Source organism: Pezoporus wallicus, unplaced genomic scaffold (genome assembly GCF_028554395.1).
Source record: "Pezoporus wallicus isolate ANWC-B61680 ecotype Strahan unplaced genomic scaffold, APGP_CSIRO_Pwel_v1 scaffold_7107, whole genome shotgun sequence".
Lineage (NCBI taxonomy): Eukaryota > Metazoa > Chordata > Aves > Psittaciformes > Psittacidae > Pezoporus > Pezoporus wallicus.
In genome coordinates, this window is record NW_026642114.1 from 2,303,056 (window position 1) to 2,328,682 (window position 25,627).

The window sequence follows — 25,627 nt, forward strand, 5'->3', positions numbered from 1 at the left end:
AACTTAGCAACAGAAAACAGAAAGCAGAATCCTGCTCCAGACAGGAATAGGAATGAGTATAGTTACAGATTTTTCTCTGAACTGGGGTGAGTGTAAGTCTCTCTCTCACTTGTGTTGGAGAGACACCTGCTGGGCAGTTCTCCCAGTGCAGATACAGGTTTGTGTGACACTGCTCAACAGTCTAATCCAGCTGCAGTTATCCCTGTTCTGGTCTCCCCAGATCACTGGCCCTTCGAGACACTTGGCTTAGGGAGGGGCAGAGGAAAACCGTTACATTCTTGATGGTAACAGAATTCAGCACTTTGAACGGAGGCAAAATCAATAATTAAGAATTGCACAGAGATTTTCTGTTTCTGTTCAGTACATATATGAGACTATGACCTGCTGCAGAACCATTTTAAATCCCATGCTATTTAAAGCTTCAAGAAGGAGACACTCCTCTTTCCTCCATGAAAAATAGTCTTTCTAGTCTAAAAAACTGGACTACAGGGAGCTCTTACTGTTCATCACTCACACTGCAGTAAATTAGGGAACAGTATCCTGGGTGTTCTGCTTGAAACTTTACTTCATAAATACTTTATATACAGCAGTTTATTTATAAGATAGCTGCTGCGGTTTTTTTATTGCTAACTACAAATCCAGGCTTAGTCAGCTGATGGTGAGTTTCTCCCTTAATGAGACCCAATAGATTACACTGTGCTTATTTTCCTTTTTTCTTTCTGGTCATAGGTGAGAAGTTGCGAGTCCTGGGTTACAACCAGAATGGTGAATGGAGTGAGGTACGTTCAAAGAATGGTCAGGGCTGGGTACCAAGCAACTACATCACACCAGTGAACAGCCTGGAAAAGCATTCATGGTACCATGGGCCGGTGTCACGCAGTGCAGCGGAGTATCTCTTGAGCAGTCTCATCAATGGCAGCTTCCTGGTTCGTGAAAGCGAGAGCAGCCCAGGGCAGCTGTCCATCTCGCTCAGGTACGAAGGACGTGTTTACCACTACAGGATCAATACCACCTCAGATGGAAAGGTAAGGATCTCTGGACAATGCTGTGGGGAGAGGAAATAAATTAATAGGTGGTACAGAATCTCAAGTTGCAGACTGTTATGGGAGGGCTGTGTGTGGGATAAAACAGTTCCACTGCTTGGTATACATGTTCTTTAGTAACTCATCAAACACCACTTTGGAAGAAGTACAGACATCACTTCTCCTGACTGAAGGTAGCTAGAGAGCAGAACAGCTGTGGTTTGATGTTGTGGTATCTTTCCATTGGTTCACTTAGAACAAGAAAAGCTTTGGTAACTCAGTATTTTTAACCTTGATCAAATAGCAGTATGTTGTTTTGGAAGATGCAGAAACAGGCCTTATGCTTCGCTACAGGAATTCCACTTTCTAGTCCTATAGAGCACAAAGCAGGAGACATCACTGCTCTCAGGTGATAGCTTATATCTAGCTGCCTTCTGTAGGTAAAAATCTCACAGATTAATAATTCATTTGCCCAACAAGATGAGAACAAATACTTTAAAATCTGTTTCTCTGAGTTTTATTTTTATTTTAAACATGTTAGAAATTTTTTACTATACTGGTTTTCCAGTGTTACTGAGAAATTTCATTTAAATAGATTCTTGGTTCTTAACAGGTATATGTGACAGCAGAGAGCCGTTTCAGCACTCTAGCAGAGCTGGTGCACCATCACTCAACAGTAGCAGATGGACTGGTGACAACTTTGCATTACCCAGCACCCAAGTGCAATAAGCCCACTGTCTATGGAGTATCCCCCATCCATGACAAGTGGGAGATGGAGCGAACTGATATCACCATGAAGCACAAACTTGGGGGAGGGCAGTATGGTGAGGTGTACGTGGGTGTCTGGAAGAAATACAATCTCACAGTTGCTGTGAAAACATTAAAGGTGAGTTTTCAGATTGTTATGTTTTGTTCATTTATGATAAGGGTAAGGAAATTGTAATGTTCTCAGATTTTACCACTTAATTGTACGAATATCAGAAAATGTAATGTGCTGATCTGCAGAAGCCCCATGCTTGAGAGTAGCTTTGCAGAATAAGGTTAGCTCATCAAACTTGCACCAGTGCATGTGTCTTAGAAACAATTTTGAATTTTGGCCAAGCAAGCACCTGCAGGAACTGCATGTCTGTACAGCTGGTTTCCATGTCCACTTCCCTTGCCTCAGAACAGCTGTGGAAGCTTTAAGAAATCGGAAGTGTTGGAAATACGTTCTACAACTTTTCCTCTACTCCTGGAAAAATTCATCTTCTTCATTTATCTATCTTGTCAAACTCTTCTGTTTGTTTCAATATGAACAGCTACAGTTCTGTGTGCTCCCTAAGTAAAGGAGCTTTCAAGCTTAATTTTTGTATCTAGGCAGGGGAACTAAGTGATCCTGAGAGTCTTTCTCTTACCAGCCATAACTGGTTTGGTAGCCACAATAGCTACCAAACAAGAAAGCCTAGCACTTTTTGGGTATTGCAGATCTATCACTTGGCCATGCTGCAGGACAGCCAGGCAGCTTTTCAGGGCTGTTATATTCTATTTTTTTTCTTTAGTTAAAAGCCAAAGCAGCAGAATGGAGACAGGGATGCCATCACTTATATTCAGCTAGGATACATGGTATTAAGCAGACCTTGTTCACGAAGATAATTTTTTCCTTCTTTTGCCTGTCTGTTCGTCTAGGAAGATACCATGGAAGTGGAAGAGTTCTTGAAAGAAGCTGCTGTGATGAAGGAGATCAAGCATCCAAATCTAGTGCAGTTGTTAGGTTAGTGAAAGGCCTTGCTCTTTCTGTTCTTACTTGAGTTTCCACCAGAATGAAATCTGTCTTGTTTAAAAGCAGGGGCAGATTTTCTGTAATTATATAACTTTAAATCAGGTCATGTTATGGGTGGTGTTTTGACAGCTTACTCCTTTAGATGGTATTGAAGCTGAGAGATGCCAATTTTAAATAAAACATCAAATATAGTCGCTTACATTAGTAGACATAAAGGTTTGCAAATTCAGCCTCCTGTTAGTTTGTATTCTTGGCCTTAGACATGTTCCAGGGGTTAAATCAGCTTTACAGAATTATTTATGATTTATTTTTCTGATAGAACAGAACAAAATTATAAGAAAATTAAAAGTGAAAGAAACGATTTTACTGGAAGCACAACAAATACTGTTCTTCATGCTTTTCAAATTGGAGACCTTTCTAGTAAAAGCTGCACTAAATAGAGCAAATTTGTCCACAGTTAAGCCGAAAACAACCAGACTGCTGCTGCTGTAAGGGTCCCTGTGTATCACCAAATAAGTACATGAGATCGGGGCGCTGGAGATGCAATGCAAGTGAGATCAAACAGTACATGACTAGAAGAAATCTGCAGGCTTTACAGCTTGGTTGAGCCCTGTTTGTTTCAGTGGCAGATGCATGATACGATGATCACTATTAAATAGTCTGCATAGATGTTAATTCTACATGTACAAAAATTCTTAAGGAGACACCCTAAAATTTTTTATTTGAGTTTAATTGCCTCTGGACTTTCACTGCTTTCAGGAGCAAAGTTGTCAAGCCTAGCCGAGGATGAAAGGAGAAATGTGAAGACTGTGAAGGCTTTTAATAATGGCAACTATTCTGTACCCATTTAAAAAATGGACACAGATGAGGTTTTTGCCCAGCCCTGTCTGGTTCCAGGAGCGGAGACAGAAAAACTTCTCAGCAGAGATGCATTTTTCCTCTTTCAGACGCACAGCATAGTTGTCTTTCACTCCTGTATGTGTGTAATGGTAGGAAGAGGCACACAGCAGTGCTGCAGTGTGAGTTCACAGAGATTTGACATGAGTATCCTGTTGCCCTCCTCCTCGATTAATACATACTTCATACATAATTGCAATAACTGTAGCAAGTAGTCATCTGAAGAATGCTGCTTTAGAAGCAGGTCCCACCATGCTGATCCCAGCTAGCACACATAGGACTACTTCCCATTACTCTGTAGTGACACTTCAGTCTCAAAATCTTGTCAGTTGATGGGTGTTTACTTCCAGTTGGCCATGCTTTAGCTTCATGGAGGGAGAGAGGGGAAGGAAAGCAAATCACACATGTTTAAAATAATTCCTATTTCATTCAGGAACCCTCCAGAAACAGAACTACTCCTTCATGTATATTGTATAGAAATAGCAGTGCTTTGATAGACATGTTTCTCTATGTCTGTAAGGTGGAGAGACATATAAATAGGCAGAAGAACTAAATTTTAAGTTGGACTGCATTGATTTGGGTCTTGTAGATGGAAGTCTTCACTTTTCAGAGAAACATCAGCACAAAATGTGACAAATGAATATTAAATCAGGAACAGTGGTAAGCTAGGGAAGAAAGGGAAGCTTTATTCACATGCTCTTTCCTCCTCACCGCTAGGTGTATGTACCCTGGAGCCACCTTTTTACATTGTGACAGAATACATGCCATATGGGAACCTGCTAGACTACTTACGGGAGTGCAACCGGGAGGAAGTGAGTGCTGTTGTGCTACTCTACATGGCCACTCAGATCTCTTCTGCTATGGAGTACCTGGAGAAGAAGAATTTCATTCACAGGTGGGTAAAGTCACATTGAGCTGGTAGAGTTTCAGATTGCAGTGATGAACAGGCCACCAGCATGGTGGCCCAGAAATTTGTCTTTTGGGGAAAGATTCTTGCAAAGTTAGGTTTTACACTGGCTTACCTATTGGCTGTTTTGGTTTCAGTATAGTCTTTCAGTACTTTCTCCCCATGACTTTCGTAGCAGACTGAAAATCTTATGCCTGACAGCTATGAAAGTTGGTGTTGTCCTATTCTGATGTACCCCCTATATGCAAGACATTGTCAACCCCAAGTCTTGTTTTAATCCAGACAGGTAAAGCCACGCCATAAAGTTGTTACTGGTGTGGGATGAGCTGCTGATCTCATCCTATTCTCAGGAAACATAAACTTCTCATTGTAACAGCTGTCATTACTGGAAAGTAATTATTAGAGTTTAAAGAATGAGCCCCAATCCTGACTTACGGCTTCTAAGAAAAAGTCCACTCAGTTTCTGACACTGTTGAGAGCAAGATTCACATTGCCTTTACCTGCTATATAAAGAGAGTGCTTCCTAATTCAGAAGAGAAGGACAGGCTATGCAGACACAAAACTATTCAAAGCCCTGCTCTTGCTTCAGTAGAGGACTGTGCTTTTTCCCTTTGTACAGGGATCTGGCAGCACGGAACTGTTTAGTTGGAGAAAATCACGTTGTGAAGGTGGCTGACTTTGGCTTAAGTCGACTTATGACTGGAGATACCTACACAGCTCACGCTGGAGCCAAGTTCCCAATCAAATGGACGGCTCCTGAGAGTCTGGCCTATAACACCTTTTCAATCAAATCAGATGTGTGGGGTAAGAAAACTCCAGTCTTCTTTTCTCTTTCATTTTCTTTCTGTTTACCAGCATAGACAGTAACTTGCTTTCTGGCCTGACAGAAGTGTGGGGAGGAGACAGTCACACACCAGGCCACAATAATATTTTTAGCATATAATGTCTTCACCTAGACTGGCCTGAAATAATGTGCAAGAATAATGTTGCCTCAAGCTGCAGTAACGGCCACAATGTAATGAGCAGCACAAGAGAAGGACAGACTTATGACCAGGAATTCTGTTTTCCTCCTTTTGCAGCTTTTGGGGTGCTGTTATGGGAGATTGCTACCTATGGGATGTCACCATACCCAGGCATTGACCTCTCTCAGGTGTACGATCTGCTGGAAAAGGGCTATCGGATGGAACAACCAGAGGGGTGCCCTCCAAAGGTCTACGAACTGATGAGGGCATGTGAGTAGCTTCTTCCAGTTTGGAGGACAAAACCTGGGAGAGGTGGGAGAAATCTGTAGGTAACTCTGAAGTCCTTTCTTCTTTTGTGCCATTTTGTTGGCTAATGTGGAAAAGGGCCCATCACCTGAGACATACCTGGTTACTGATACAAAATGAGTGTGGTCTTTAGCGAACAAGAATTCATTCCCAGAAACTGTCATTTCTGAATACAGCCAAATACCATTTTGTGGCACATTGTACTGGTATTTTGTCAGTAGGACTTTTACTATGGAATCACTAAATTGGAAGGAAATTTAGTTCTCTGCAAACACAGCACCTGTGCAGGAGACACGTAGTTGACAGAGTTGCTCAAAATACATCCTGCAAGCATGCCATGAAGAGCTCCCTAATGCACCATAACAGATGGAAAAGGTACTAACTAATAGAAGACAAAAAAAATACAGTTTGGTACAGGAAGAGAGCAACAGAGTTTAACAGCATTGCCAATCTCCTTCAGTCCTGCAAGAGCAGGACTCCTTGAGTCCCACAAGAGACTATATTGGGCAAAAGGCTGAAGATCTTAGCGAGCATACCAGGCCATACTGTTGAATCAGGTAAGCAGCTCTGAACAGAGAGACCCTGTCAGTGTGACCTGGGAAAAGACTCCTTGGTGCTAACTCAGGCAATGTCTGTGACCCTCAGTGTTCAGGACAGGCAAAACAGGGTAGAAGAAGCCATTCTACAGCCTGTCTCCAGGGATGCCTGAACCACCCCCCCCAGCATGTCAGAGAAAGTCAGGGTGAACTTTAGTTATAAAACGAGGAAGTTGGGTAATGATGAAAGATATTGCTTTAAAAAACTTTCGGGAAGCTGACAAAACCCCCAAAGCAGGTAATTCTTACGATATCAATGCAACTGAAAATGAGCAGAATGACAGTAACTTCCCAGACCCTATAGTGGTATGAACAGATAGTCAGCTGCTTCCAGAATATATTCCCCTTGTGCAGATTTCTAACTACAGAAATTACACTTTTCATCATGATACCCTTGTATAATTTTCCAAGATCCATCTCAGATCAATGCACTCTCTTCCTCTTCCACCCACAGGATATATATATTCTCCTTCTGGAAGGCTCTGCCTGAATTTCGGTATTAAGAGCATGTGAGCAGAATGTGCCTGGAGCTTTGCATACACAGTTATCTGTAACTGGGGTAGATGTGCATTCAGTCCAGACAGCCAGGGTAGCAGATGCAGAATTCACTTTTTCCCCAAAAATTTAGAAAAGAGGGATATGGAGACCCCCAAAATTAGTGGAGTTGGCAGAGAGCTGGGATTTTAGTACTGGTTCCTTCCTCTCGAGATTTGGTTAGTTAGGATATGGTAGGGTGACTGACTGCTGCTGTGAATTAATTTCTGTGAATGACTCTAAAGCCTATTTAATTGTAGGAGATCAGTCTGACTACAGTTGACAAAGCTTGTGTCTTTTCTTTCTCCTTGCACAGAATAAAATATCTCCTACCTGTTTCAAACACTGAAACTTACTCTGCTTTCTCACAGGCTGGAAGTGGAACCCACCAGACAGACCTTCCTTTGCTGAGACCCACCAGGCTTTTGAAACCATGTTCCACGACTCGAGCATCTCAGAGGGTGAGAGCCCCTGTTGCTTTATTTCTGCAACAGTACTGGAAGTTTCCTTCCAGAGTGCTATGCTTATGGATAGGCCCTTAAGGCTCATCTGCTAGCAGTGGAGGTTGTGGTGAAGCTTCATCCTTTAGTTAATTTCTTAACCATAAGTAGGTAAATAAGTTCTCTTACTTGCCGGACAAATACTGAACAACCTTTAGACGTACAGCAGTGCAGGGAACAGTATAGTTTCATTTGAACACTAAAATGCTGAAGAGTTAATTTAAAAAATATCATATCCTTTATTAGAGAAAGCTTCTTGTTTCCCAAACTGAAGGGTTGGGAATAGTGAGTGATGTTGAGAGAGAGAGATATATGCCTATCACAGTCCTTTGCTGACTGTGGCAATTAGGTCGTGAAATACTCTTCTACCAGCCTTCATTTTTTAAGTTGGCCTTAATCCCTGGATTTTCTATGTAGCTACTTATAGGAGCGAATCTGTACAATTCAACTCTCAAATACAATCCATAGGAGTTAGTTAAGTACTGGTGAGACATGTGATACTGGGCAGCAAACAAGCAGAAGTGTCTGAGCATCTTCTAGATTTTTAAATTAAATACAAAGCTGATCTATCCACTTCGCTACCACAGAAAAAACACACCAGATTGAATTCTACCAGGGTGGATCTATATTAGGCCCATCAAGTGGCCCACAAATGCCAACTTTGGTATGGCCGGGAGGTTGTGGGGGATTTTTTTGGTGTTTTTTTCAATCACATACCTTGTGTTGATGCTGCGAAGCAAACGTGCAGTCTTCATTTCTAATGGGGAGGTGCAGGGCTTTGCTTCAAGCAGAGCAGCTTAGACCCAGATCCACAGAGGACACATCTTTTGGGGGATCCCTGGAGCATCAACAAGAAGCACCTTAATTGAAAACAGAGGCAGTGCTGACTTTACCTGTTGAGCAACCCTTAACCCAGCAAAAAAGTAGATTCATACTAGGCCTTTTGCACAGATCCTACCATTGTTTTGTTTTCCTGAATTCATAAAGATGTTACTGAGTGTGAAAATACTGTGAAAAACAAACATCTTACCCTGAATACCTCTAGACTTGAGCAAAAACTAAATCAATGAACTAGGTTTTTCTCAGTCATTTATTTCTTCTTGCCAGCCTGGGTTTGCGGTAAAGACACAGATTTTCTTTTGCTCTTCCTCTGCAGTCTCTGTTTCAACTATTCCCTTATTGTTTGGTTTGTTTTTTGTTTTCCCTTTCAGAGGTAGCAGAGGAGCTTGGAAGAACAGCCTCCTCCTCATCCATAGTTCCTTACTTGCCCCGGTTGCCCATGCTTCCCTCCAAGACTAGAACACTGAGGAAACAGGCAGAGAACAAGGAGAACATTGAGGGAACGCAGGATACTGTGGAGCACTCAGCTTCCAGTTCAGCACCAGGTATGGGCACTGGGACAGTGCCAGTGAGGCCATGCGTTCTGGGATAAACTTGCTGCTGGTATCAGTGCCAGAGAAACAGAAGAAAACAACAGAAAAAAGCCCAACACAATAGGGCAAGGTGCTTTGTACTGCTGTGTCATCAGGGCTGTCAGCCATTTTGTCAGTCCAGTTATTCACTAGCAAATAGTAAACACTACAGCTTGTTCAATGTTCTTTTAGTAAATGGCACTGTATTTCTTTAGAATTTAGTTTTGCTTTTTTTTAATACAGCTTCAAAAGTAAGGTTGACAATGCAGCAACAGATCTTATTTTATACTTGCGGTATTTGGGGAAGGATAAAAAACAAACAGGAAGGGAATAAGAAACCGGGAGAAAAGAGCAACTCCGTCTTTTCCTGGCCTTTTTCTTAAGTGGCCTCCTCAGTTTAGACAGGAGACAATGCATGCATGCAGAAGTGGGATAAAAGCAAAAAAATCACACCACCCTTGCACAAAAATAAAAGTGTTAATTTCCTCTCAACCTGTCTCTAAGCAGAACCTGCAGAATCTGGGCAGCTGAATATGCCAGGCCCATAAAGCGCACTGCAGGATAGGGAAGTGAAAATGGGAATTGATTTTGCAGATTCACACTTGTTTCTTCTGTCTAGGTTTTATCAGAAGCACACAGCCAACAAGTGGGTCTCCTGCACTGCCTCGCAAGCAGAGGGACAAGTCACCCAGCAGCCTATTGGAGGATGCCAAAGAAACCACTTTCACCAGGGACAGAAAAGGTGGCTTCTTCAGCTCCTTTATGAAGAAGAGGAATGCTCCCACACCTCCCAAACGCAGCAGTTCCTTCCGGGAGATGGAAAATCAGCCACATAAGAAATATGAGCTGACGGGTAACTTTTCATCTGTTGCTTCCTTGCAGCATGTGGATGGGTTCTCTTTTGCTCCCACGCAGCAGGACGCAAGCCTAGCACCACCTAAGTGCTATGGTGGGGGCTTTGTGCAGAGGACCTTCTACAACGATGATGGCACTGGTACCAGCAGTGGTGGGGGTGTAAGCACTGGTGGTGGGTGGTCGGGCATCACTGGTTTCTTTACACCACGCTTGATTAAAAAGACACTGGGTTTACGAGCAGGAAAACCCACTGGCAATGAAGAACCTTCAAAACCTTTTCCAAGGTCAAACTCTACATCTTCCATGTCCTCAGGGCTTCCAGAGCAGGATAGGATGGCAATGACCCTTCCCAGAAATTCCCAGAGGTCAAAACTCCAGCTGGAACGGACAGTGTCCACCTCCTCTCAGCCTGATGAGAGCACGGGGAGGGGCAATGACCTGCTTCCCAAAAGGTTTGAAGAAGGCCCTGCTTTGACCAGAGAGAGACCAAAAGCAAAACTCTTGCCGAGGGGTGCCACAGCACTCCCTTTCCGAAACCCTTCTGCATCGGAAGACAAGGAGGGTCCAGGGCTAGCCGCAGCTCCCAAGGGCAAGGAAAAAAACAGTGGCCCACGGCAAGGGGCCCTTGAGGATGGCGAGAGACCAGGGTGGTCATCTCCAGTAAAGGCTGCAGCAATACTTCCAACCACTCATAACCACAAAGTGCCAGTCCTAATTTCACCCACTCTAAAACACACTCCAGCAGATGTGCAGCTCATTGGCACAGACTCTCAGGGTAATAAATTCAAGCTCTTATCTGAGCATCAGGTCACTTCTTCTGGCGACAGGGACCGTCCCAGACGGGTAAAACCAAAGTGTGCTCCACCTCCACCACCAGTGATGAGGCTCCTACAACAGCCAGCTGCCTGCTCAGATGCAGCAGAAGAGCTGAGCAATGTGGCAGGAGCGCAGCATGGACTGGAATCAAGTGAAGGGAGTAAGAAGGCAGCAGCAGCAGCAGCACCTGTTGGTGGAAAATCTGGGAGGCCTGTGGTGCCTCCGCCTCAAGTGCCTCTGTCATCGTCTTCCACCTCCCCAGTGAAACTGGCCAATGGCACGGCCGGTGCAAAAGTAGCGCTGAGAAAGACCAAACAGGCAGCTGAGAAAATCTCCGCAGACAAAATCAGCAAGGAAGCACTGCTGGAGTGCGCAGATCTTCTCTCGAGTGCCATCGCCGAGCCAACGCCAAACAGCCAGCTGGTGGACACAGGGCACCAGCTGCTGGATTACTGCTCAGGCTACGTGGACTGCATCCCGCATACGCGCAACAAATTTGCCTTCCGGGAAGCCGTGAGCAAACTGGAACTCAGCCTGCAGGAGCTGCAGGTTTCTTCAGCAGCTGCTAGCGTCCCTGGGGCAAACCCCGTCCTTAATAACTTATTGTCATGTGTCCAAGAAATCAGCGATGTGGTGCAAAGGTAGCTACTGTCAATCTGGGTAAGAGAAATACACATGGGGAGGGGGGGACTTTTTTTCTGTACTGATGCTTTCAAAAGGAAAGACTGATACTTGAGTATGTGAAGTACCTCAGATCACTGAGTTCTCCTCACGTTTACAGGTTCATCTCAAAGAATGGGGATGGAGAGGGTAGATTAAAGCTGTAAGGGGCAAAACAGCCTGTATTTGTCCCTACCTAGTCAGGCTGATCTGCTTGATATGGCAAGGGAAGGAAGCTCCTTGCTTCTCCCTTGGAGAGGCAGGAGTATTGATGGCAGGTTCTAGCTCTGGAAAGAATGAATTGATGTGTGGTAGCTGGAGTACTGGAGTGGCTGCAGGCCACTTGGCTGTACAGATCCTCCCCTGTCTGTGCCAAAGTATGCTTTGGTCTCCTGACATGGCAAAGTAAAGGAACTGGGGCTCTGTTGGTACCAAGTGCCGAGCAGTCTGAGCTGGAGTAGCCATCAAGAGGGAGGTTACGTGCAGTTGGGAGAAAGGTCTAATGCACTGACAGTATTCAGAGCTGCTGGAGGTGGATGCACTAGCCCAGATGGCTTACTTCCACAGCACTGTTGCTGCTGTAATGAGAACTGCAAAATTAGTTAATATATTAAACTATCTCTTTTCCTTCCTGTCCACCTCATCCACCACATGTTCTCATCTGCGTTGTATCGGAAGCATCAGGGATACTGGGCAGACTTACCACTGGAATACCCCCTTCCCCACCACACAGCCTTGTCTCAGTTGATACTTCTTTCTAGTGGTCTCGCACCAGTGCTGCTTGATGGTCATTTGTGAGTAGTTTGGGGCTCTTGCACAACTTGCCAGTTATTGGGGTGGGTGGTTTTTGTTTGGTTTGCTTTTTTTAAGCTCTAGGTTGTTTCTATCTTGTTACCAGGTTTACTCCCCAGTTTAGTTTCATCACCTTGAGGACCCATAGTAGGTAAGGCAGAGCTTCTGCCACCCCTAGCTGTTCTCCACATTCCTTTAGTGGTCACAGCACTGCAGAGCCAGCTGGAGAGCCAGGAAGTACAGCCTGGCCTGCCCGTTACACACCCTTAGTGCTGTAGGGTTCTCTGGATCTGTCTCTTATCTTGGCCTAATGCTTCATACTGAGGGCTTCCTGAGATTTGTTGTAGTGCTTCCTGGTCTTGAAGGCTTCCAGCTTCCTGGCATGTGAAGGTGACTGTGTATGGCAGTGCAGAGGAGAATCACAGCCATCTTTTTTATTTCTTCCTGTATTTTAAAGGCTAGATCACAATCTTATGCTGTGGCAAAGGGAACACACACATAAACTGCACACTCCCCTGCTTGAGATGCGACAACAAATGTTATAGCTTTGCCTCGGAGCGCTCCCACTGGGTTATGGTTTCTGATGTCTGATGCCTACTAGCAATGAATGCAGTTGTGTGGTTGAAGTTGTCTTCCTTGGTCCTAGTGCTAGTTGTAGACTGTGGTGGCATCAAAAAGCTGGTCTTCTGCCTATACGCACAACTCCCTGAAATGTAAATGTACTGGCAGGTAGGAAGACCTCAACTAATTTGATTTGTGAGAAATGGAAAACAGGTCTGATAGCTGGCTCCAAATACGCATTACCCTGCATGCTGCTGCTCACTTCACACTATTGGTGATGATAGAGGATCTCGCTTGCTTTGCACCTTAAATCTTTTCTTTTTTGCTAAAATGCTTTTTTAACTTGTCTTTAAAGTGTGACTGTGCTGCTTGTAGTTTGAGCATTTAGAGTTGAACTGGGGCACAGGTGTGAATTTACAAGATGGGCACTTCCATTTCTGTCTAGGATCATTGCCCTGTTGGTGCTTGGAAGTAGGCTGGGTTGCCTTGGTGAGCATCCCTGTTTTTTCCATGGAGCATAGCGAGACAGGGGCCGAACAATCTTTAGAAACGATGTCTGAGAATCCGCATTTTATCACTGGTCTGTGGTAAATGAAGTTGTGTCACAATGCATGAATGCACCCCGGTGGAGCAGTATGTGAGGCAGAAAGGACCACATGAGCTTCACTGTTCAAGTAAGTGGAATGGTGAAGGGAGAAGGAAAAGGTAACTCCTCCACCCCGGCTGACGTTAAGGCATTAAGTGACTGAACATCTCAGTTTTACTCCAGTGAGCTGGTACCTAAGTGGAGACAAATCAAAGTACAGCGTGGGTTACTCATCCTGACATACAGTCAGTACCAAGCCTACCCAACAAAACCTGCTGTCTAGTTCTACAGTGGGACCTTTAGTAGGTTGGGGAGGGGTACACCAGGGCTTTCACAGCAATGCTCACCTGTAAGGCAGAGTACCAAACCGTTATCATGTAGACTTTACTGAGGGCTTTTGTGGTTTACCTTATCTCTTTCAGTCATCTTTACTGAAGGTGTGCACACCGAACTAATTGTCTTTGGAAAGCTGACCTGCAAAGGGAAGGCAGCTTGTGATACTGCTTCACATGGCCTTTCAAACAATCAAGATGATTTAACAGGTATGGGAGCTTTCTTCGGGGCAGAAGGGCAAGTCTTGTTTGCCCTGGCAGACAATCGCATGGTTTCATCATTGTACTACTAGTCAGCCTAGGACGAACAGACTGAAACTGAAGTGATTCTCAGGGGAAAGGTATTTTAACCTGAACATTTTAAGGCTGTTAGTCCAGTTCTGATTAGTATTTTGAACGGAGCTTTTTGGGTTTTTTCCCTGAATGACAGTCTTCCTCCAGCACAAATGACAGAATAGGAAACAATTCCTGGAATGTCTAGCTTCTACAACAACCCTCTGTCAGCCCTTTCTGAAGAAACTAACCATGCCCCAAGGAAGGACTGTTCCCCTCCACTGATCATCCCCACTTCCTTTCAGATGCCACCTGGTTTATTCTCCCCACAGCAGAGATGATGAGCAGTGGCACTGGGCAGTAGGCAGTAACACAGCTGAAGCAGCCTCTGCTTTTACAGTCACAGAGCAGCTGAGGCGGTAAGGGACCCCTGCCCAGCTGCCTGCTCCAGAAGGAGCCACCTGCCCAGGACCACATCCTGGGCAGGTGGCTCCTGAGTATCTCCAGGGATGGAAACTCCACAACCTCTGTGTGTGACAGAGCCCATTCAGTTCTGATCCCTCCTGTGGTGGAAAAAAACCCTCTGTTCTTACCCCTTGTCTTACGTCAAGTGGGTAGATAGTGGCAGAGGTAGTGCTGACTTGACACTAGAGTTATTTCCCCTGAATAGGAGGCTGTAGAATTGCTGCTGTTTCTGCTGCCTGTTTTATTCCCAAACTGGAATTTCCCCCCTGCCCTCTGGCAGGATAGCAGCAGGATGGTATCTGGAAAGGGTTCTGCTGTAAATTATCGTTCAGTTTTAGTTCCTTCCACAGCCACTCACCTAAAATTGTTGAAAGTTCCATCTCCTTTTTGCTAGGTTTGGCTTTTGGCCTTAAAGGTCTCTACAGTGGCAGCTTCTCTGCTGGTTTCAGCCTTGTACAGTACGTTCAAAGTAACGTAGGGATGGTGAAGCCCTGGTATTTGTGCCAGTGTAGAGCACTTCTTGCTCTACTTGTCAGGGTAGGGGACAAGGCATAAACTCCTGTTGTTTCCTTTCCTCACCACTGTCAGAAGGCCTTGTGGGGTAAGGATGTTATTGCAGCTGGGCTCTCTCACTTGCACTAGAACAGGCTAGAGTTTAAAGTAGTCTTCTCTGCAACAGGGGATGGCAGCACGTAGGGCCTGGTAAACGCCAAGCACAAAGCATGCACTCGAGTGAGTTGACGTGGGGCACTTTCTCTTTGTAGCTACTGTGGGGAATTGGCCAGCTCACAGGTGCAATTCTCCTTTCTTCCTGCACTGTACACCCTTTTTAACCCCAGAAGCGGTGCACTTGGCTGTCTGACTGACAGCAGCACTTCAGTATAATCATTGTCTTTAGTGTGGACAGAGGTGAAGCTGAATTAAGAGTCTGGGTCTTGGGACTGCATCAAATTTAGCCACTGGGAAAACAGAATGGAATGGAGCATTGCTGCTGATGCAGAACACAATGGGAGAGAGGAAGGCTTCCTGTTCCTGTCCTTCTCATACAGGACATCTCTCCTGAGCACCACTGGCCTTGTATCAGTGAGACAGTCGCACACGTGTGTTGACATCACATCAGGTGTGCTTATGCAAGAGTTTTATGGCACGTTGCTCTTTGTGGGCAGTGGGAACTAAACCCCACAGCATGGGACAGCAGCTGCGCCAGAATTGCTGCAGTAACAAAGCAGCCCTCCTTTAAAGGCAGTGGGCACAAAAGCAGGCAGGATGGGCTCCGCTGTGCAGTCATAGCGTAGGAAAATCCAGACCTTGAAGCCTGTTCCATTTATCTAAGACTTTCCCAGCAGCTGAGGCACTCTGCATAGTGCTTGTGGGTGCTCTTGGGCACCAGCAGCTGTGATAAGCACTAATGAATCCAGAAGACTGTTTCTGCAAACAGAACAGGCTGCTTTGTTCTCTTGTAAAACACTGAGCCCTACTCCTAATCAGTGGCTGGCAGGAGAACCCAAGGGTCTTGACTACAGCATGCTTGGAAGCCTCCTGCTTCAGCACGAGTAGGCACCATCTGGCTCAGGTGGACACTGGGGTTGTGCTCTGCTTGCCTGTAGCGCAGAACAAACCTTCAGCCTGTTCCCTGGTGGTGGAAAGTAAGAGGTTATGGGACACCTCACTTACTGACAATATCTACACATGATAAGAAGTGTCTGTACCAAAGGAGGTCATTCTTCAACTGTGTCTGTTGTGCATGGGAAGTAGAGCCCAGCGGGCTCCGCACGCTCTTTGCATCAGTAGTGAACTCATTGAGGGCAGGAATGGGTTAAAATGAAACACATTAATCACCGATCACTCTACCAGTGTTGTCAACTGTTTTTTGTTTTTATTGTTATTGTAATATGTTTTGGTTGTTTTTCTAATTTAATTCTCTCACTATCGTCTGACTGTGAACTGCGAACAGTGTTAAACTTGATGTAAATAAGGCCCTTTGAAGGGCCTCTTTGCCTGTCGTTCCACAAAGTTTTGCCAATTTGCATTTTGTTTTAAATAAAGGTTGCAATATTTTATTGGCAAAAAAATCGTGGTTTTCCTAAGGAATATTTGAAGCTGCTCAGTACTAACCTGAAGTTTGGTGGTTTGGGTAGAAAAGAGAAGATAGTTTAATTCTACCAGATTGCAAAGAAAAGCAGTAGCTTTATTTATGCCTCTAAAATCAAGCTTAGTATTGCCATGGAGTGGTCAGAGGAGAGTGGGTCTCACTATTGGGTACATAATTGCTTACCTCTGAAACATCCCTGTGTGACCTGGCAGAGTGCAAGGCCTTGTGTGGTCAAGTGTGAGAGTTGCCCCCATTAGCAATACCACCAGTAATGGAGTAAGAACTGCTCAACATGCCAGCTTCATGCCACCCCTGCACTGGTGAAACCGCTGCCCAAGAGATTTCCTTCCCCTCCAAGCAGCACCAGCCTAACCTGGGCAGCTGAAGATTCTTTTCTATTAAATTAAAAAAAAAAATAATCCTAGGTGACCCTGGCTTATACAGCCTTCTAAGCAACTAACTCCAGCTAACAACCTCCTCAACTTTCGGCCCATGTTATAAAACACAAACTGAGTTGTGTCCTTCTGTGGGGCTGTGACCTTCCTTCCCCACCTGCCTCTGATGTTTCCAAGCTGGAGCTTTAGGCTTGACACTTGTGATTAAGAAAGAGATTGACCATAAATCAGGTCTCAGAAATGCCTGATAACAGTGCATGCTGGCACGGGCCCTAAGGTCCAGTCCAGAGACAACAGGTAAGTTTAAACTAACTTTGCATCAGCTGAGCAGCTGGCTCATCTTCCTGCTTTGGACTATGAAGCCTCGTTAGGTAACAGCCAGCGTGCCCAGAGAGACATACGAACTCAAAGTCTGCAGGACTAGTGTTAGTGTGTCTGGTCAGTCTTTTCCCAGAGGTCGTGCTGCTCATCACTGGCACTGCAGGGAGGTTCAAAGCTTAAAATAGACCAAAGGTCTGCATGCGGGGCGTCCAGGGCGCTAAGCCCTGTCCTTGGCGTGTGCCATTTCACCTCATCACCCAGCACAGCTCTGTTGGAAGGGAGTTTGGACCTAGAGGTCACAGTGATTCTCATAAGACTGTTGAAATTTTTTGGTTCTGCTGCAACATACTTATCACCTGGCAAGTACCCAGACAGCAAACAGGCCCTTAGTGCAGTAATGCTGATATCAGCCAAAAAAACACAGATGCAACATACTGAAAGGCCCTCAAGCTTACTGCATCCCTCAAAACCCAAATTCAGCTGCAGCCCATTCCTTCAGCCACCATCCTCACCAACAGCCCTTTGCCCTTGAAAAGGGAATTAGTCTCCCCTTTTTCATTTTGCAGGGAGGCAAAAAGGCTCTTCACCAAATTGCTTAGAAAAATAATTTCAGCAGAAGGTCACCTCATCCCCACAGCTGCTTCCATACAACAGAAGACTCCAGTGAGAGGGGGACGCTCCAAAGGGAGAGATTTGACGTCTCCAGAGGAGATTATTGTCATTTTCTCAATGCAGGGGCCTCCCTGAACAAACCGTGATCCTGGCATGCACGTCCCTGAGCAGCAAAAACCTTCTGAGTGCAGGAGAGCAACAGAGAAAAATACTCAAGCAGAACAGTTCTGTTCAATCTTGTAAACTGACAGAGAAAACTGGAGACAGGGTGAGGACATGGCTTCTGCTGCACTGTCCCAACAGGACCAGTCTTTCCAAGATCTGCCTTCATCACGTAGTAACAAACCAAGGACTTGGACATCCCCACTCCCATAAAGCGTAGCATCTGTCAACATAACCACATCATCACTTCAGGCTACAACCTGCTAAAAGAAGGGACTTAAACACTGGACAGACTTGAGATGCAGCCAAGTGCAGGCTGTCTTGGTGCCCCAAGGCTGGGTGGAGGCGCCTCCTTCCCTGCAAACAGCCCTCCGAGTAACGGAGTTAAGCGTGTGTCCCCATGCGAGGGCATGGGTGGGTAACCTGCCTGCCTGACCTTGTGCAAGAGAGCAGCTCTAGAGTGCAGAACCACCTTCACCACTGGTGTAGTCCCACCTGGGGTTCAAGGAAGGAAGTAATTGATGCGCTGGGATACAGATTTGCAGCCCTGTGCAGAGAAAAGCTTCTCCTCTTTGGGCACAAACACCATCATCCTGGCCACCTCATCGAGGGCTGCCTCTGTGTATGGAAGTCCCCTTGCCAGGAAAGCATCCCGTGCGCAGAGCTTCACGTGGTGGTACTCCAGGGGCAGGAATGGCACGAAGAAATCAATGAGGTTCTCTCTGAGGAGGTGGCTGTGGGCATAACCATTCTCTGTAGCAAAACAAGACAAACAAACTTCAGAAGCTTCACCTGGGAGCTGTCATCTCTCTGCAGGGTCAGGCTTGTCTCTTGGCAGGGGTCTGTCCTGGAGAGACACCCACTTGTAAAGAGCTGTTCAGCACTTAGTCTGAACAGAGAAAGACATTACGGCTTGCCCATCTCAAGCCAAAAGAAGCCTGAATCCCTAGAGAAACCTTGATACTCCTGTACCGTGTTAGGCTGCCATTCACAACACAACCACTTTCAGGGCTGAAGTAGGTAAGAAGGACACACAGCTCCTTCCTCATGTGCCTCATAAGTGGGGCTGTGGTCATGTGGATGAGGGAAGGGGCTCATGCTGCAGATAATCCCGGGGTGGGGTGCTGGAAATAAAGCACGCACACTTCTGCAGCGCAAGGTGGATGGGACTGTGTAAGCAAGGCCCCAAGCCAGTGCAGAGGGGCAGGTTTGCAGGCAGCTTACCCACAGCATCCCACAAGTGAGCCCGGCTCTTACCTGCAGGCTCCTGCAGCTCCATCCGCAGCCGCTGCTCCAGGAGCTCCTTGGAGATCTCCTCCCGTGCCCGGCCAGCTCGCCAGAAGTCCAGGGCTACCTCATTGATGGTGTTGCCACCGAGATTGCTGTGGACACAGGAGGGAAGTCATTCAACCGTGTCCCCTCCAAGATGAACTGCTGAGAGCTGCCAACAGCCTCACCTGCAGAGAGGCCTCAGCAGTTCTCCTAGCAATGAAGGATTTGCTGTGTAGGATCAGCATCTGAAATACTAGCACATGGAGGAGCCAAGTTTCTTCCCAAATTGCCCCTTTCTATAGGCATCCGTACAGCTATCTTCCATCTTGCCAGCTCACAGCCTGGGGCAGCTGCTTTCTCTCCCAGGGTGGGACCAGGAGCCAGTAGAATCCTCCATCTGTCAGTCCCGTGTCCTGCCTGCAATGCCATCATCGACCTCGCAGATAACACTTGGCTGCACACCAAACCCTCAACAAGCCACCATTGAAAGCCCAAGTTAGAAGGCAGAGCACGTGGTGGGAACCTCACTGGAAGGGAAAGTCCAGGGCAGGGATTCAAATGGCAACCCAGGAGTCGGCAAAGCACCCCCTGCGTGAGGGACAAAACAGTTCCTATGTGAGGACTACTCTCCATGGTGGGGAGTGGAGGTCCTGACAGCCACTGAGGTTCCCAGAGCAGTCCCTCACCCTGGAAAGCAGATCAAGGGCAGGCAGCCCCCAGAGTGCTGGTGAGAGGTTTGCAACAGCTCAGGCACCAGCCCCAGCACCCCACCACCAGTAAGCTGGTAATACTGGAACCAGCTAACTGCAGAACTGGTATAGGTAGGAGGCAGATAGGCACTGGGACAGACCTTGCACCAGTCTTTTCTCTCATGTCGGAGGCTCTGGACCCACTCCCCAAATGGAGGGGAGGCAACACTAAAAATCCACTACTGTTTCCCACCCCCCTGCTGCCTTGTTAGGGGGGGAAGACAGCTTATACTGATCCTGCTCCCACATCCCATGAGAGAAGCACAGCCTCTTTTGACTGAGGACAGGCAGCCAATCCTCCCTTATCCCCCAAACCTGGCCAAAGCTGCAGGACCAGGCCAGTGTCCAAAGGAGCCCTGGGGCAGAGCCAGTTCTCCTACAAGAGGTCTGTGTCACACTGCCACCAGGTGTGATGAAACCTCCCCTGCTGTGCAAGGCACCCTGCTCTGCTCTGCTTGGTGGCACAAGGGGGCTGATGTCACCCCCAACCTGCATGGCTTGCCAGGTAGGACACAAGGTCACCTGAGCACAGCCAACACCACATCCACCCTGCCCTGAGCAACAAGGAAGAATCTGCCCCTCCACCATGGCTCCTGCCGGGAGGCCCACACAGGTAGGACTGAAATATGGTCAGTTCTGCAAACACTGGGCACATTCACAGGTCCTTCCTGTGCAGAGAAACTTCCTGGGAACCACCAAACCTGGAGATAAGAACGTTTGCTTGGACAGTGGGAGATGGAAAGCAAACGCTCCGTCCACCTCTAGCCTGTGGGAATGCCTCTTGCCAAGGCCAAGCTAAAGGCTGTAACTCCTCAACTGAAGGGGGCCCAGGATACTTGTCTCTCCTGGCATTTCCCACTGCCTACTTCAGGCACATGCCTTCCTCACATCCCAGTTTTGAGATGTCCCACTTCTCCCTCGTGAAGCATCCCACCTAGGCTTGGGTCAGGGACAGCACTGGGCTGTGCACATGCCAAAGTCCTTTCTCCTCTGGATGGGTAAGGGACCAGCTAAACCACAGGATGAACTGATGCCAGATCAGTCCTCACAGCACAGCAGACCGATGGCACCTCAGCCTGCAGCCACAGCCACACAGTGGGAACTCCCCACCTCCTGCTCCCAACTAACAGGGCCACATTGCGCAAGAACTTCCCATCAAGATCTGCTTTGCTCCCTGGAGAATGTGATCTCCCTGCTGAGCTGTGCAGGGTGACACCGTGCTAGCTGTGACTCTCACTGGTTCCTTGCCTCAAAGCCTAGACACAGGATTAGGTTTCCCAGCTAAGCGAGACCTTAGCTCCTCCTGCAAATGCCCCTGAAAATACTCAGGGAGGATGCCCAGCATCAGTAAGCAAAATTGACCATGGAGGCAACTGCCTTTTTCTAGACATTTTTTCCCCTCTCCTGCGGCCTGAGCCCCTCATATCACACACCTCAGGGGATAAACTCCATCCCTTTGATCCTTCCCATCCCTCTGGGGGCCCAGAAATCACCTGAGGAACAGGAAGATGGATCTCCTGTAATCCACCTTGCTCTTCTTGTCATAGGGAGCCATGAAGGGCTTGATGGCATCCAGGAGGCTGAAATGAAGTTTCTCTGCCTCATCGAAGATGAACAGGGGCTGCTTGCAGCTCTGCGCAGTCTCACTGATCTGATTCTTCAGCTGAGCCTGTGGAGCAGCAGGGAGGAGCATGAGAAGCCCAGCAGCAGTCAGTGCCACTGGAGCACTATGCAGGGGCTAAGCTGCAATGTCATGGGTTAACCCCGGCTGGAAGCCACTTGCTTATTCTCTCCCATCCAGCCAGACAGGGCAAAGAACAGGAAGAGCAAAAGTAAGAGAAAAAGTGAGTCACGATAGTTTAGTAAGTGAAGGAAAGAGGAAGAAGAAATAAAGAAATCAAAGCAAGTGATGCAAAGGCATCCACTCACACCTACCACTAACAGACTGATGCCCAGCCAGTCTCCAGGCACTGGCTTCCTACCCCAAAACCTCCTCTGTTCAGTTTTTATTGCTGAGCACCACAGTAAATAGCATGGAACATCCCTTCGGTCAGTTAGGGTCAGCTGTCTGGCATGACCCCTCCCAACTCCTTGTGCACTCCCAACCGACTGTGGAGGCCAGACTGGGAGGAGAAGGCTTTGAGGCTGCGCAAGCACTGCTCACTGGTGTGTTATCAACACTGTTTCACTCATAAATCCAAAACACAGCTCCATTATGGGCTGCTGTGAAGAAAATGAACTCCATCCCATCCAGACCCAGTACACTGGGCCATCCCACAGCAGCACAGTGTTGTTGGTTCTCACCTTGTACGAATCCACATACATGTGATGGGGGAAGTGGAAGAGCGAGATGAACAGCCTGACACACTCGCTCTTCAGCCCATCCCGGTACAGGTGACTGGCCACCATCCGAGCCACAAAGTTCTTGCCTGTGCCAGACCAACCATGGAAGGAGAGGACCAGAGCCTTCTCTGGCTGTGGGGTCTGCACGAACCCTTGCACTGCCTGGATGACCACTTCTTTTGCCAGGTGTTGCCCATGGAGCTGCCCACTGAGGTCTGCTGCTAGCCCTGCAGGAGAGAGCAAAAGCTCAGCCTGAAATTGCAAGCCCAGCTGCTGCTGCAGGTGAGAATAAGAGGAGAAAATGTGGCAGCGCATGAGGCCCACCCAGCCCTGCTGGTGGGACTGCCTGAGAGGAGGCTGAAGTGGTGTTATACCCCCAGGGTCAATAAGACAGGCTGCCGGTACCCTGCCTGCATCAGCCACTGACCACAAAAAGATGCAGATATTCCACTGGCTCCTTTTTTTCCCTTCGGGAAGCAGAGGAGGTATTTGACAATTGCAGGGAACACTTCAATTCAAAGACCCTCATGAGCTCCCAGCAGAGATTATGGATACCAGAAGTCTAAGGACCAGCAAAATGCAATGACACCAGTGCAGGCTTTACATGCAGGTCTCTGTGTACCTTCCTCACCTGGGGCTGGATGTTGGGCCAATTTGGATCCCACTGTGCATGCCTGAGGGCTACCAGATGAAGGCAGGGCTCATGGCAAACTGGAGCAGATACTGCTGTACAGTAAGGAACAAACTCTCTTGCAGTTTCAGAACTATAAATGAATAATGGGAACCAGGATTTAGCTCAACCCCTCGCCCTGCCACCAGCTCAGCCCCTGCTCAGAAATGCCCTTTACTCACCTCAAGCCCTTGACAAAATACACTTTTTTTTTCTTTTTAAAGAAACCCACAAACAATCAACAAGAGACGAGGGAGAGGCAGCAGAGACAAGCACTGCCTGGGCTCTCCCAGCACCTACCTGTGATATTGTTGACTACCCTGCAGTCTCCCGTCTGGCAGCACTCGCTGAAGCTGCAGTACCAGGCAGAGAGGATCTCCAGGTAATCCTGTCCCACCAGAGGCAGGCCCCAGCCTGAAAAGCAGCAGTCTGAGCAGAGGTGTTCCAGCAAGTTTGGGTTTTTCTGGGTTTGGTGTGGACGCTCAGCTGAGCCCGGTTAATGGCAGCTCTCCTCCTGGGTGCGGGCACTCGGACACTGCCCACCAGCAGCCCAGCTGGGTGGAGGGGAATAAGCAGGCAGCAGCTGGCTCGGGTGGGCGCAGTGAGACACAGCAGGGGAAAGCATGACAGCGACGTTTGTGGCAACCCAGGGTGTGCCGAGGGAGGTGCCAGGGTACTGAGCGACCCTGGGGAAAGGCAGCGTCCACAGGAGCTGGGGGAAGCAAGGTGATGGACCTTGCTGTTTTTGGGGTATGGGAGAGGGAGAGAAAGGAGGAAGGTGCTTACCTGGGGTGGGACCGGACTCTTCCTCCTCCTCCTCCTCTTCACAGCCCTCCTGCCACACTTTGCATGTCAGGTACTGCCAGTACTGCTTGGAGAGAGCACCCACAGCTCCCAAATGCTTCTTGACGGCTTCGTACCTTGCCCCGCTCCACGGCTCCCCCTCTGCCATGGGGCCCTGCTCCTCTTCCCACGGCCACCGCGTCGTCCCTCGGCTGCCCAGGCCTCTCGAGCCCCGCAGCAGCAGCAGGGAGCAGGCCAGCCCCAGGAGAGCCGGGAGCCTGCCCCGGCCCATGGCGGTGGGTCGGGTGTCCCCAACAGGCTGCGGACAGCCCCGTCCCGGCTCTGCTGGGTGCCTGCAGGCTCCCTGCCTCCCTTAAACAGCCTGAGCCGTGATCTCACTTCCTGGCCGCCTGCGATTGGAGTCGCTGGAGAAAAGCGAAGCGGTGCGGTGGTGTCAGCGCCGCGCACACACGGCCTCTCTCCTGGCCCGTGAATGGGGGCTCCAGCGGCTCGGCACGGATCCTGCCTGCGCTACCCTGCAAAACCCAGCCCTGCTCCTGAAAGCAGGCGCCAGGCACCCCTCGGGTCTGTATTCCCGACTGCTTCCCGGGTCCTGCCGGGAGGGGAGGCGAGGCTGGAGAGGTGCCTAAGGAAGCTCCCGACACCACTGCCAGCCTTCCCGGAGCTGCACCACCGCAGCCCTCCCTCCGGCCTCCGCACCGCGGCACCAGCAACAAGTGCCTGGGGAAGGCAAATAATCTGGGGTTTTTCAGGTCAGGGGCTCGGCTGAAATTTTGCTGCCGCAAATGCAAAAGGCATCAGCAGTTGTTGTTCATCAGCGTCCTTTCCAAAGGACACGAAAATTACAGCCATAAACAAGGGAGCAGGAGGCAGTGGATGAGCCACACCAGCAACAGAGGGAGCTGCACCACCGTGTCTGGGGTTGGTTTGCTGCCTTCTGTGCTGTGAGTTTAGTGGTTAGATCAAAGCTCCAAGACAAATGGTTTTGTTGCTGGCTCTGGGGCAGGTTTGCTGTCTGACACTGGATGCACGTCCTTCCTCATCAACCCCAAGAAATGCTGCTGTTTACTTCTACATCGATGCATCTTCATCCACCAGTTTATCTAAATACTAAGACAAGGTATGGTGGCCTCCGCTCCTCACACCGCCAGGAAAAGGTATAATTCAGATCAGGACAGAACCACCATGAAATCGTGTATGAGAACTGAGGTACAACTCGTTACCACTACTGAGCTCACCTTCACCAATCCCTTTTCTTCAGAAAGCTGTAAACCCTCTCCTGGAGAGTGAAGCAGCACGCAGAGTCATTAGGGCTGGCTGCCTGTGCTTTGGCAGGAGATTCTAGGATCCCAGGCAAAGCCTGGCTTTTGGAAACAGGTATGCACACGAACTCAGCTGGGGGTAGGGGGTTTAAAGTGGATAAGCTCCACACAACTTGGATCTTACTTTAAGCTGTAGCCACCACTGGCATACTGTAAGAGACTAACACCTGTACAAGTTACTGAGCATCAGGACAAGTCCACCCACAACTTACGCTATCCGAGATGAGGCCGAGATGCTTTGGACACGAGAAAGAATTCCAAGGGTCAGAAAAATAAAAATAAGAAGGATACCAAGTGCACCTGATCCAGCCTGACGAGATTCTCTTGTTCAGGTGGATGGGGAGCGAGTGGGATCCAGCACCGCCAAGTCATGGAGTGGAGCATATCACCATCTACAGGTATCTATAAATATTACACACTTTCATTAAAGATACCGGTATTAACACTATTGTCCCCTCCAGCTTCAAAAATAGCGAGGCGAAAACCTTAGCAGCAGTTGCAATAACTTAAACTAAAAACATGCACATTAAAAAAATCAATTAAAAATCGAACTCACTGTAGCCATAACAAATTAAACTATCAGCCTTTCTGAAAACTAGCTAAAGCATCTGAATTGAAGCATTTCCTCAGGGAGGAAATCATCCCCGTAG

General features: G+C 47.8%; 2 protein-coding genes across 6 annotated transcripts in view; one reads left to right on the forward strand and one right to left on the reverse strand.

Annotated features, from left to right (window-relative positions):
* ABL2 (ABL proto-oncogene 2, non-receptor tyrosine kinase) overlaps positions 1-12,475 on the forward strand; it is a 52,145-nt gene extending 39,670 nt beyond the window's left edge. For both annotated transcript variants that reach the window (XM_057427264.1, XM_057427265.1), the window contains exons 3-11: positions 730-1,025; positions 1,636-1,908; positions 2,688-2,772; positions 4,396-4,573; positions 5,205-5,389; positions 5,665-5,817; positions 7,355-7,444; positions 8,695-8,868; positions 9,515-12,475. In XM_057427264.1, coding sequence (XP_057283247.1) covers positions 730-1,025; positions 1,636-1,908; positions 2,688-2,772; positions 4,396-4,573; positions 5,205-5,389; positions 5,665-5,817; positions 7,355-7,444; positions 8,695-8,868; positions 9,515-11,211 — 3,131 coding nt within the window. In that variant the 3' untranslated portion in view covers positions 11,212-12,475. The remainder of the gene's footprint in view (positions 1-729; positions 1,026-1,635; positions 1,909-2,687; positions 2,773-4,395; positions 4,574-5,204; positions 5,390-5,664; positions 5,818-7,354; positions 7,445-8,694; positions 8,869-9,514) is intronic.
* Positions 951-23,971, reverse strand: TOR3A (torsin family 3 member A). 4 transcript variants are annotated; one of them, XR_008974660.1, is made up of 8 exons: positions 23,638-23,971; positions 23,152-23,265; positions 22,143-22,408; positions 21,332-21,507; positions 19,075-19,199; positions 18,313-18,570; positions 8,201-8,343; positions 951-1,045 (listed from the first exon to the last, which is right to left on the reverse strand). XR_008974660.1 is itself a non-coding variant. In XM_057427287.1 (7 exons), the coding sequence occupies exons 1-6, from the start codon at positions 23,924-23,926 to the stop codon at positions 18,320-18,322; spliced, it is 1,221 nt and encodes a 406-aa protein (XP_057283270.1). In that variant the 5' UTR covers positions 23,927-23,971; the 3' UTR covers positions 12,874-13,359; positions 18,313-18,319. The 4 variants fall into 4 exon arrangements, 3 of the variants coding, with proteins under 3 accessions (XP_057283270.1, XP_057283271.1, XP_057283269.1); XM_057427287.1 differs by lacking the exons at positions 951-1,045; positions 8,201-8,343 and adding an exon at positions 12,874-13,359; XM_057427288.1 differs by lacking the exons at positions 951-1,045; positions 8,201-8,343 and adding an exon at positions 16,078-16,722.
* Positions 23,972-25,627: the final 1,656 nt, after the last annotated feature.